The following is an 11,994-nucleotide window of genomic DNA, read 5'->3' on the forward strand; positions in this document are numbered from 1 at the left end:
ACATAATGGTGACATAATAATTTTGATTTTTGTCACCTTAATGTCATTTTAGGCCAAAATTGGTCCAAAAATTAGAACTACTTTATTTTCAACAAAATTTGGAACAGTTAACAAATAAAGTATGCTGAACATGATGGTGACATCAAAATTTTGATTTCTTTTTACCTAAATGTCATTTCAGGCCAAAATCGGTCCAAAAATTAAAACTACTTTATTTTTAACAAAATTTGGCACAGTAAACAAATAAAGTATGCTGAAAATGATGATGGTACAAAAGTTTGATTTTTTGTCACCTAAATGTCATTTCAGGCCAAAATTTATCCAAAAATTAAAACTGCTTTATTTTCGACAAAAATTGACACAGTTAATAAAAAAGTATGCTGAAAATGATGGTCACATCATAATTTTGATTTTTTTTCAACTAATGCCGTTTAAGACCATAAACGTTTCAATCGCAAGACTTTCAACCATGAATGATAGGCTGTATTTTTTGTTACCAATTTCTTTTAAAATGTGAGTTTATTATGACACGTTTCGTTTTGTTTGCGTTTGTTGTAAGATATAATGTCACTGATTGGCTTTATCTTCAGAGGTTCATGCACCAAACCCCTTCGAATGTTTGGCACAATAACACAACGAATTAGCAGGTTTTCATCAAATTTTGTGGTAGCGCGCGGAAATTCTTAGAGCCCCCAGGGCTTCTTGTTATAATTTCAAACATGCACGAGATTTAATGATAAGAGCGTCAATAGTTCTGGCAAAACGTGGCTTTTTATTCTATCATCAAAATAAGTAACGTAACGTTATATGACGTTAATTTTAGTCCCAATGACGTAATTGGTAATCAGTCCCCATGTTTACCATCTCCCTAAATATCTGTAGCATCATCTGTAACGTCATTAGGGATCTCTTATGTTATCAAAACATTCTTACGGGTTGAGTTTGTATTAAGACAAAGTAGTTCTGAGTTCTTGGACCGTGGGTACTTTACGACTCTCCTTTCCCTAGTGCTATGTTAAACCAAACCTGCCTGGTTTGGTAAAGGTAGAATATATATAACCAATTTAAATCACCCTGTTAACTTTAATCAAAATAATTATTTCATTTTTAGCAGGTGAAAAAAAAACAATAAGCCTTTTTAACTGTATATATAATAGTTTCTTTTTTTATCCAAAAAACAGCAGCTTAACGCGGAATGTTGTTTCCTTCTAGTGGCAATAACAAGAAAAAAGAGAAGACGTACAGAAAGTTCGAAAATGGAACCGAAGACCGAAATCACCGAAGATATATACGAGAAGATTTCTATGAAAAAAATAATATTGCAATTTGCAAAAAACACAACAGCTCATGGCATTACCCAGATTGCGCTAGCAAGAGGTCGCTGGTTTAAGTTATTCTGGGTAACTGCAATTATTGGTTGCCAAATAGGAATTTATTTGCAAATAACGCCTTTAGTTATACAATATAGAAAAAGACCTGTCGTGACGAAGGTATACCAAATTGCTGATGCTGTGTTAACGTTCCCTGTTGTTACAGTTTGCAATATCAATCCCATAAGAAAAACGGAGGCTGAAATGTTGTTCAATGATACTGATGGAGGACTAAATGCTAGTAACAGTCTCAGAACTGGACAGTTCTTTCCAATGAAAGATTTATGGCTTTCTTCAATAAGTTTTAAACTAGGAAATCAGATGTTAAATTACGGGCATTTATTTGAAAACTTCGTTTTAGACTGCCGATGGAACTTCTTTCATAGTTGCATGAATTCAAGATTCTGGAAACAATTTTGGCATTGGAAATATGGCAATTGTTTTTCTTTCAACAGCGGTTATGACCGTAATAACAAAGCTGTTCCTGTTTTAACCTCTTTTGAAACTAATATTAATACCCTTCTATCATTAGAATTAAATATAGGGCTCAAGGACTATTATTTGCCATTGGCAAAAAGGGCCGGTATAATTCTTCATGTTGGTGAGCAGGATGTTATGAAGGACATTTTGTCCCACTCTCATTACCTCTCACCAGGTTTTTCACATCTTATTTCAATGGAAAAAACAATTCGAAAAAGAGCCGACCCGTTTAACAATAGAACATGTATACCACATTATAAAACTGATTTGGGAAAGCAGCCAAATAATGATCAGAGAATTTTAAAAAAATATTCTAGAAAAACGTGTATGGATCTTTGCTCTTATCAAGTTATGATAAGGAAATGTAACTGCACTCCATATTGGGCACCTTCTTTAAACAGCAAAAGAAGGTGTCATTCAAGTGATGAAGCATGCGTTTTAGCTGTCGATTATGATTATATGCACAACAATTTGTCTTGCCTGAGGGAGTGTCGATTTCCTTGTGAGGAAATTAACCACCTTTTAAGCATATCATCGGCTAAATTTCCTTTGAATGAAACTGAATCTTCTGAGAAGAACAGGCTGGAAGTATATTTCTCTTTCAAAAAACCTGAAACAGTTGTCATGGAAGATGAAGAGTACTACATGATACATAATTTACTAAGCGACATCGGTGGACAACTTGGGTTATGGTCTGGTGTTTCAGTACTGACTTTAGTTGAACTATTAGTTCTCTGCGCATATGGTACAAGTATTATTTTTCAAAAGGTGTTCTTTTGGATCAAAAATGAATAAAACATTCCTGAAGTATATCAGTCACAAATAGTTAAATCCGACGTCGTCGCATAAAATTAAATTACACAATTTAAACTAATTTAAACAGTGAGTTAAACTAACGAACGAACCACAGCAACAGTCACAAGTGTAACGTATTTCCAAAGTAATGCAATTCACAAGTTTTACATGCTTTGAAGATTTTAAACTAATGATGATGAAAGTCTTCACTAGAATCGCTTATGAACTGGTAACTTATACAATTCCGAGGAAATTTTCATTCGAAGTTTGTAAAATAAACTGTATTTGTAATATGCCACAATGACAAATAAAAGGTGATAACAGAATGAAGTTGTAACTTATCAATATATAACGTATTCATGTAGGAAAAAAGAAAAGTAATTGGGTCTTTTTTCAAAATAATAGCTTGCATTTTTTAAATCCTAGCTGCGAGTGAAACGTAAACACCAGGATGAACTGTTATAACTTGACCTGTTATGACAAATTATGTAAAAAAATTCATATCTTTTTCGCATTTGTGTGAAGAAAAATCAAATTGGAGACCTCATTGTGCAATCCACGGATACTGAATATTTATATATTAAAGTATTGCCGCCTGAAGACAATTATCTAAGTTTAAAGGTCAAACAGGGATACATTGCGCATCGCCAATCCACTTATTGCAATATGATACCGAGGATGGCAGATAGCTCATCCATGGCGCCTATATGTAATTGAGTGTTTGATCACACTGAATATACTCGCTCGTCATAACCAGAGGTCCGGTAGGCATAAACCATTAACCATTCTATAGTTTCTACTCTATTTTTGTACTTATTTAGACCTACTACGTTAAGTAACCTTTGACAACACCATCCGACCTATTATTTAAGCCTTTACATTATTCATCTGCTTGTAGACATGGATAATTTAAAAATAGCGCACTATGATGACTTTTAAGCCAACAACACTGCGGCAATAAATTATTAATAAGAGATGTAGTAACTAAGTATTTTACTATAGATATATAAATAAATCTTATTGATCAAAAAAATGTCCAGCTAATTCAACATTATATTGTGGAATTAAAATTTAATTACTAACGCAAGATAGTATTCTTTTGTGTTGATTCTTAATTTAAAATCATTGAGGTGTAACGTTTCCATTGTCGTCACATTCTTTTATGTTACTTACTTAAAGAAGGTAATTAGCACCTCTAAAAACATTTTAAAGTCATCGTTGTTTCTCCGACTGGCTTTATGTGCAACAGTCTTGTATGTTTCTATGCGAAGTTTAAAGAATACAATCAGCTAGCTAGTTCATAAAACTTTGAAGTTTATTTCATCAAAGAGTTTAATTTGATAGAAAGTTGAGTGCTTATATCGGTAGAGAGCACACACACGTAGGTAAAATCCAAAAAAGTCGGGAAATCAGTTTAGTCAATTTTCTAAAATTTACAGAATGATTACGCTTGATAAAATAAAGTTGCGTTATACGTTTTAAATTGTAAGAAATTAGTCCTCCGTTCTCTTATAGTTTTCAATAAGCATGAGGTTCATTATTGATGAATCAGTAAGTGCAAACTCTTGGCCTCACTTGAAACAGTCACAGTATTTCAATTGAACAGTATAAGTTGCTGTTTGTTTTTTAATTTAATTTTAATTTTAATTTAAGTTTAAGAAGACAGAAAGTAAATATAAACTGAAAAGCACATAGTTATGAAACAACCAGTATCATCGAATCTATTGACGGTCGATGTTTTAAAGGTAAAACGCTGCCATTAACTCTTGTTGAATGCTAGAAAAATTCTAGCAAATTAAACAGTGCACATAACTTGTTAAAAACCCCTCTCTGTTGCGGTCCCTTAAGAAGTCATTGCTTTTTTAATAAGATATTTGTAGTTTAGGAGCGCTTAAAATCTGATGTATTGTCAGATTTGTGCGAGTACTATTAGATGCCTATAGGAAGTTCTTTATAAAATTTTACACAAATTTGTTTTAGTCATTATTAATTTTTTCTTTGTCAAAATAAAAGCCTGATATATACATTGACAGTAATCACAGCGTTCGTTCTTAGCACAAAGTAGCAGTTCTACTATTATTTTGAACATAATACGGATACTATGCTGAGGCTGATTTATTGGCAATCTTGGACAAGCTGGATTAAATTTAAGAAATAACGAAATAAGAATTTTTTAACAACAAAAACATTCAGAGTTTCACCATTAAGGGTCCTTTGTTGGGATTTTGGCGCAATAGCGTTCCATTTTTTGAAAAAAAAATATAATACTTTATTTTCTTAAACATCAGGGCATATACGAGTAAGTTTCTAATGTTACTCCTAGTTATTAGCAAACCGAAAAAAAATTCCAATATTTGATGACTATTCTGTCGTGCTTTGTTTCTTATAGTAAATGAATAAAAATAAACATAGTTTTTAAGGTTTTAAAAAAACAGATAGGAGATTTATTTACGCGTGTTGACCTAAATTCCGATCTGACCTAATACGTTTTTGGTGCTCATCCTCCTTTTTAAAATATTAAGACAGAATAGACCTTTTTAAAAAAAGTCAATAAATTTATTTATTTCTGACCAAACTATAAGTTGATTTCAACACGAACGATGATTATAAACCAACGTTATGTAAAATTATTTTCCCCTGCTGACCTGGTAGCCTATATTTAAATTGCTTTATTAGAACCTGCAAAAAATAAAACTTTGTTGTTTCATAAAATTTGCCCTTGTGAAATGTTCTTTTGCTTTTAAAAATATTTTGTCATTTTCTTTTCACCTGCCTATTATTTTTATTATAAAATTCGCAATGAATAAAAATTTCCAAATGTTGAACCACCTAAAATGGCGGTAAAGATAAATTCAGAAAGAGCAAGTAGGATGGAAGAAGAAAAGAAATCCTTAAAAACTATTTGGATGCATTTCGCAACAAACACTACAGCTCATGGGTTTTCACAGATTGTTCTGACAGGAAGTGCAGTCATTAAAATATTTTGGTTGTTAACAATTTTCGCTTGTCAAGTTGAAATGTTTTATCAAGTGGAACCATTAGTAAAGCAGTATTTCATTCGACCTACGCAAACTAAAATCTATTTAAGAGAAGAAACTAATCCAGTATTTCCAGCAATCACCATTTGCAACACTAATAATGTTAAAAAAGGTAAGTTAGCAGAAGAATTATGGAATGGCATGGCATCAAATTCTTATAATTTTATGGCATTTGTTGGGGATACTTCGGATGGATCCTTGACACCGGGACGGGAGCAATTGAAAAGATACTTCGAACATTTAGCAGCGTACGAGTATTTAGCGCAAAAACATTTTGAACTGGGAGCAGGTATGTACCAATACGGGCATCATTTTAAGGACATGATAGCATCTTGCGAATGGAAGTCAATTTACGACTGTAAAAATGAAACATACTGGAAACAATTCTGGCATTGGAAACACGGGAACTGCTTTATGTTTAATAGCGGTTACCGTAATGCTGGAGAAGAGGTTCTAAAGGTTTCTGACACCGGCATAGGAAGCGGTTTATCAATAAAATTAAACATTGAAATCGCAAAGTACTCGTTTTTAGCCAACGTTGCCGGCATCGTGATGCAAGTAGGGGAGCAGGGCGCTATGGTGGATTTAACATCGCGTGGGACATACCTAGCTCCGGGGTTTACACATGTTGTTGCTCTAAAGAAAACAAGAAGAATTAGAGCTGATCCGTTCGAAAATAAAAGTTGCGGCCACCATCATAAAGCAGATTTAGGAAAGGTATCACATGGACCCAGATTATTACGAAAGTACTCCAAACAATTGTGCAAGAAAGTTTGTTATTCTCGAAATGTAATAAAAAGATGCGGATGTGTTTTGTATCAATTACCATCCTTAGATGGAAATAAAACATGTAGCAAAGCTGAAAGAAAATGTCTAAGGCCTCTAGCGGCCGCATTTAAAGCAGGGAATTTAACTTGTCTTAAAAAATGCAGTTTGCCTTGCCTAGAAAATAGTCATGAGATAAAATTGACTTCAAGTAAACTTTATGCACGAAATATTTCAATGGTCGCAGATAATTTGTTAGAAATTATCGTGTCTTTCGAGGATTTCGAAACTTCGATTATTGAAGATGAGGAATACTACAGAATTGAAAATTTGTTAAGCGATATTGGCGGCCAGTTTGGATTGTGGTCTGGTATTTCGGTGTTAACTTTGATTGAATTTTTGGTATTTATAATCTATGCTTTATTTTTATGTGTTTCGTACATTTACGGGAAACTCAAAAACAAATGATTCTATCATTTCACATCATGTTCCCTGCAAATGGGAGACTTCAAATTTGTTGTTGCATCTTAAACACTTGCATCTATATAGCTATATTTATGTTAAATATGTTGTATATACATACAGATGTTGGAATATTATGAGAAAGTTTTTGTTCATGTACTGAAGTATGAGATATGGCGGAAAATCAGTAATAAAAACAAGAGTTATAATTGATAAAAGTAATAACACATCTCCAAAACATCACCTTTTTCATTTACTTATGATACACATGTTATTAGTACAATAAATTAAATTCTTCTTCTTTTATTTTCGTTCTGCTAAATATTTCTTCAAATTTGGAGATTCTTTGGTTTTAGCATGAATATTTTTGAGTACTGGATATTTACATAGGACGGATGCGTTTGGAAGTACTTGGTTGACCAAATCCATGACATCAACAAAGTATATGTCTGCTATCGTAATCTAAACAAAGAATGCGGCCAATATAAGCACCATGTTTTTTTACCAGACGATGCCTACTATTTAATATCAGTATAGCACCGCAAATGAAATAATACGCCTATTTAACGGATGAAAGCTGGACTTACCGATTTCCCAACAAAATTGTCACATTTTCCATATTCTTTAGCTACCACTTCGTAGAATTTGAATGACTTATGAAGTTTTTCTTCTAATGCTTTTAGCTTCGCTGGCTGAAATAAAGTGATGTCTATACAGTATATATTCGTTGGTGTTGAGAAAGCTGTCGCGTTGGCAGAAAAACATATGAAAGAAGTATTCAATAACGTAAATAAAAAAGTTGAAAAATATCTGAATTAAAAAAATGTAAAAATATTGCTAAATATCTACTTCTGTCAGGCGCGTCCATTTATCTTTCAATCTATACGTTCGAAGTATCACTATCTTACAGGGCTGTTCTCTTTAAACAGTGTCCGCTTTAGCGGGATCCCACTGTAGAAATAAACCAAAATAGATCCAGCAAAGATTACTTGGAAGCAGGTATTATAATGATTAATCATTCAAAACAAAAATGTCGAACTTTATATGTAGTGCGGGAAGTACTAATTCTAATTCTTGTCAATTAGTTGTTATGTAGAAAAATGCATGGTAATTCATCTGTGGCTACGTGCGATTGCCATCTTTGGCTTCCAGACAGGCACACAGATAGACTGACAGATAGACTGACAGATAGACTGACAGATAGACTGACAGATAGACTGACAGATAGACTGACAGATAGACTGACAGATAGACTGACAGATAGACTGACAGATAGACTGACAGATAGACTGACAGATAGACTGACAGATAGACTGACAGATAGACTGACAGATAGACTGACAGATAGGGAGCATTGTAATAATAAACGAGAACAATACTGTTCTTCCTTATAGGTTTATACAGTTGTCAACTTTATATAACCATCCTTACCTTCTCTTCTTCTTTTGTGAAAAATGCAATATCTATAGCAGCGTCATGAATCTCTTTATGTGTTACAACGATCCCATCAATCAAAGCTCGTTGACCGTTGCATTCCCCCATTAAGTTGAGTTCAGTTGCAACGTATCGTAAGATAGCTGCAGTTTGAACAATTTTTTTGCCGCATTGTGTTGTCAAAACTGGAATCTGTCCAGTTGGGGTTTCTTTAACTAAAAAAGAAAAAAATTAATAATTCGTTATTATTGTCCATATGGAGCCCCTAAAATATACTTTTATTTACACCTAAAGGAGTTATAACATAATCAAACATTTTATTTTGCCTTTATTTTAAAATAATTCTTCGTTTGTTGGCTCTATCAATAATCCCTAGCCCTTATACACATCGACTGTATTTCAAAAGTTACCTTAAGAAAATTTTGTATCTGTAAACTTAAAGACCAATATTAAATTATTTCCATACCATTTCCTTTAATTGCATCAAATTCTGCGAAAGATATTGTTTTCTCTTCAAATTCAACACCAGCATATTTGAACAACATTCGTATGGCCTCGCCACGCCCACGGATATCGAAATATAATAAGGAGTATTTAGGAGACATCTTTGTTGTGTTGTAACTTATCGATTTCAAATGAATCTAAATAGAAAACGTATTTAAATATAATATGCACTGCTAATTAATTTTATGCTTCAAGTGAATTTTGTATTCAACGCTTCAAGGTTCCAAGAAATATTAACAAAAGTTTCTGTACATCGAACCAATCCTATTAAAAGAGCAGAGATTACTGAAACGCCTAGATCACAAGTAACAACCCTTTTAGAAAAAAAAATTTAACGCATGTTTCTTTTGCATCACTGGAAGTATTCCGTTCGACAAAATAATCCTTGATATTCTGGAAAAAAATGAATGTTGTATTCTTACCACAATCTTTTCTTTTTTCTTTTCGTTTATAACTTGATTGCAGTTCACTGCTATTTATATTCATAAAGTTCGCAATGAGAATGCAAAAAAAGTGCATACTCAGGAACTTTTTAAATGGCTATACAATCGTTTTTTTTAGATTTGCTTCAATTAACGTCTGTTTGCCGTAGTATAATTGACACTTTGTAATTAAAAATGTTTTAAAGGGTAATTAGGCAATTAATAAGTGATTGAAATAAACAAATTTTAAGCACGCGCATCCCTTGCATGAAATGACATCGCAATTTTGAATGAATAGTTTAGAATTCTAAAAAATTCTACTCTAAAAAAATGCAACCAATTTATCGCTCAGCAAAAAAGATAGATAAAGAACTGTCTATTCCGTCTTGAGATTCTACTAATTTTTAGCTATCATATGCCTTGCTGCTTAGCTACTGCATCGGGTGTTTTGTGGCGATTATTTTATATGTGATAAAGGGAAACACATGATAATTCTGTGTTCTTGATGCTCAATTTTTCTGTCTTTAAAAGGTCACAGTTGTACATGATTTTTTATAAGCGACTTCCTAAGGCTTTGGCTGACATATATACCTGTATTCTACAATTAAGGGCAGCTTCCGTTGGTAACACTATCAAATTTTAGCTAAATACTATGCAATAAAATAGCATGGTTAGTTTTGGCTTGCTTCTGACTGTTTATAAAGAGTGGTTTTTCATGCACTTCATAGGGTGTTATTATCACTTGGGAGTTTGACGGTTTGGTGGTACTTGCAGTTCAATCATATCAACCTTTGGAGGAAGATTAACGATAACTTCAAAATCGTATTTAAAAACCTGACAAAGCACAAATTTTGTTAATTGTACCGTATTGTACACGATAAGGAAAAAGTTTCCGTCTTTATTGATTCATATCTTCCTATTGCTGAGCATACCTTTTTAATGATTTTAAATATCTTTCAATGACATATATATCCGCTGTTTAATTAACTTTTCATTACCACAAATAACTTTTTTTCTGCTATGTACACAAAGATGACAAAGCATTATCCTCGATTTTAGCGTGATAACACATTTTAACGTTTTTATATTCTAACCCTTAATTTTTTTTCTTTTCGCAGTCTAAGGTACCAGGCGATAGTGTATCCGTACAATAAATCTAAATAAAAGCTCTCTCTACACAACGGTTTTCTTACCCACTGCTTATCTAAATGGTTTTTGACCATATAATATCCTCCAGTCGCTTTAAACAAATTCATCTACTGTATAACCTTGGTGTGTCATCCATTTTAAAGAACCATCTAATATGCTAGCTATTGCACTTCAGCATACCGTGTGCTAACTTTGAAATTCGATCCATTTACACGAACTTTTTAAACACATTATATGTTAAAACGCGTTACTTTTACTTTAGTATTTCAGTACAAAAAGGAACAGATAGGGTGAGTGAGTTTAGTGTGGTGCTATTAGAATTCTAATACGATATATAAAACGGATTTTTCAAGATTGTTCAAATAATTATCCATTTTTTGTGTGTGCGAACGAAAATATTTGTCATAAACCATTTGTGTTACTCACAGAAAATCAAAATAAAATGAAAATTTTTACCTTATTTTTTTTATTTTTTTTTTCTTATTTTTTTACCTTTTTTTTTAATTTTTTTTTCTTATTTTTTTTGCCTTATTTTAATAAGTAATGAAAGTATCTTCGATTTAGAAATTGTTTATGATATGACGTCGCTTAAAACAGGATGATTTCAGGTAGAAAAAAATTATGTTATTTTCTTTCTTTTGTGTCATACTACAACAATTGTGGCAACATTTATGTAATATGTATAACTCAGTTGTCACTTATGCTTTTAAAGTCCGAAACAGTCCATATCAAATCTTTCTTCGTGGTGCCTTTTAGGTATTTTGAAAATGTAAGTGTCCAACTTACTATTTAGTGCATTTTTATTAATTTATATATGATAGAATTTTTTGGAAATCATCCACTGGTCACCCAGCCAAATGTCGCCCGCTTTTTGAAGTGGTCAAACTGCTTTTTCAATCTAGGCTAGTGACAAAGTACATTTGAGCATTTCTTTCTCCCCCTAAACTGGCCTCGAAATAAGTATGGGTTAATTCTGATCTCAAATCCAGGAACTGTTGTCTTTTTTGCATATCGAACGGCGAAACTTATCAATAAGCGCAGCGTCAATGAAAGACAAAAAGCCCTAGAAACAAGGTTGGTTTAATTCAACTGTATTCTAAGTTCTAGGACATATTTTGAACAAAAACTTTATTCCTAATAACATTTTTGACATGTTTTGTTCTGCATCGCGCTAACTGTTTGCGAGAAACGTTTTTTCCCCTCTCATTTATCGATAGCATTGCAAATTTAGACGAGGTAATATTTTTAATGTTATTAACGTACGACTGTGTCATGAAAGCTTTGAAAGTTCTTTGTGCTAAGGACGCACGAAAAAACTGTGGCCTGGACACGTACGACTAGTAAAAATACAATGGCTGGAACATATACGACAATAAATACGACAGACAAACCCCTTGAATAATCCACTATCTATTGACAACACGTTTTTCCGTTATAAGAGTATGCTTTATAAGAATATCAGTCTGGTGTCTTAAGGCTAAGAACAATAGACCAGTTGTTTAGAAAGATAAAGAAGTAAGATTAATGACCAGCCTGATTGGAATTCTGATATTGTTATAAAAAAGCGTGTAGTTG

General features: G+C 32.7%; 3 protein-coding genes across 3 annotated transcripts; 2 read left to right on the forward strand and 1 right to left on the reverse strand.

Annotated features, from left to right (window-relative positions):
* The first annotated feature begins 746 nt into the window (after nucleotides 1–746).
* On the forward strand, nucleotides 747–3,439 carry LOC130621895 (FMRFamide-activated amiloride-sensitive sodium channel-like). The gene has a single exon (XM_057437263.1). It carries the CDS (start codon nucleotides 1,257–1,259, stop codon nucleotides 2,643–2,645), a length of 1,389 nt encoding a protein of 462 aa, XP_057293246.1. The 5' UTR covers nucleotides 747–1,256; the 3' UTR covers nucleotides 2,646–3,439.
* Nucleotides 3,440–5,480: 2,041 nt separating this feature from the next.
* Nucleotides 5,481–6,925, forward strand: LOC130621901 (amiloride-sensitive sodium channel subunit beta-like). Its single transcript, XM_057437268.1, has one exon. The coding sequence runs from the start codon at nucleotides 5,516–5,518 to the stop codon at nucleotides 6,914–6,916; it is 1,401 nt and encodes a 466-aa protein (XP_057293251.1). The 5' UTR covers nucleotides 5,481–5,515; the 3' UTR covers nucleotides 6,917–6,925.
* Nucleotides 6,926–7,112: 187 nt separating this feature from the next.
* LOC130621898 (glutathione S-transferase A2-like) lies at nucleotides 7,113–9,812 on the reverse strand. Its single transcript, XM_057437266.1, has 5 exons — nucleotides 9,271–9,812; nucleotides 8,811–8,985; nucleotides 8,342–8,559; nucleotides 7,498–7,602; nucleotides 7,113–7,372 (listed from the first exon to the last, which is right to left on the reverse strand). Exons 2-5 carry the CDS (start codon nucleotides 8,947–8,949, stop codon nucleotides 7,214–7,216), a joined length of 621 nt encoding a protein of 206 aa, XP_057293249.1. The 5' UTR covers nucleotides 8,950–8,985; nucleotides 9,271–9,812; the 3' UTR covers nucleotides 7,113–7,213.
* Between the last annotated feature and the right edge of the window lie 2,182 nt (nucleotides 9,813–11,994).

Source organism: Hydractinia symbiolongicarpus, chromosome 12 (assembly GCF_029227915.1).
Source record: "Hydractinia symbiolongicarpus strain clone_291-10 chromosome 12, HSymV2.1, whole genome shotgun sequence".
NCBI classification, from domain to species: domain Eukaryota; kingdom Metazoa; phylum Cnidaria; class Hydrozoa; order Anthoathecata; family Hydractiniidae; genus Hydractinia; species Hydractinia symbiolongicarpus.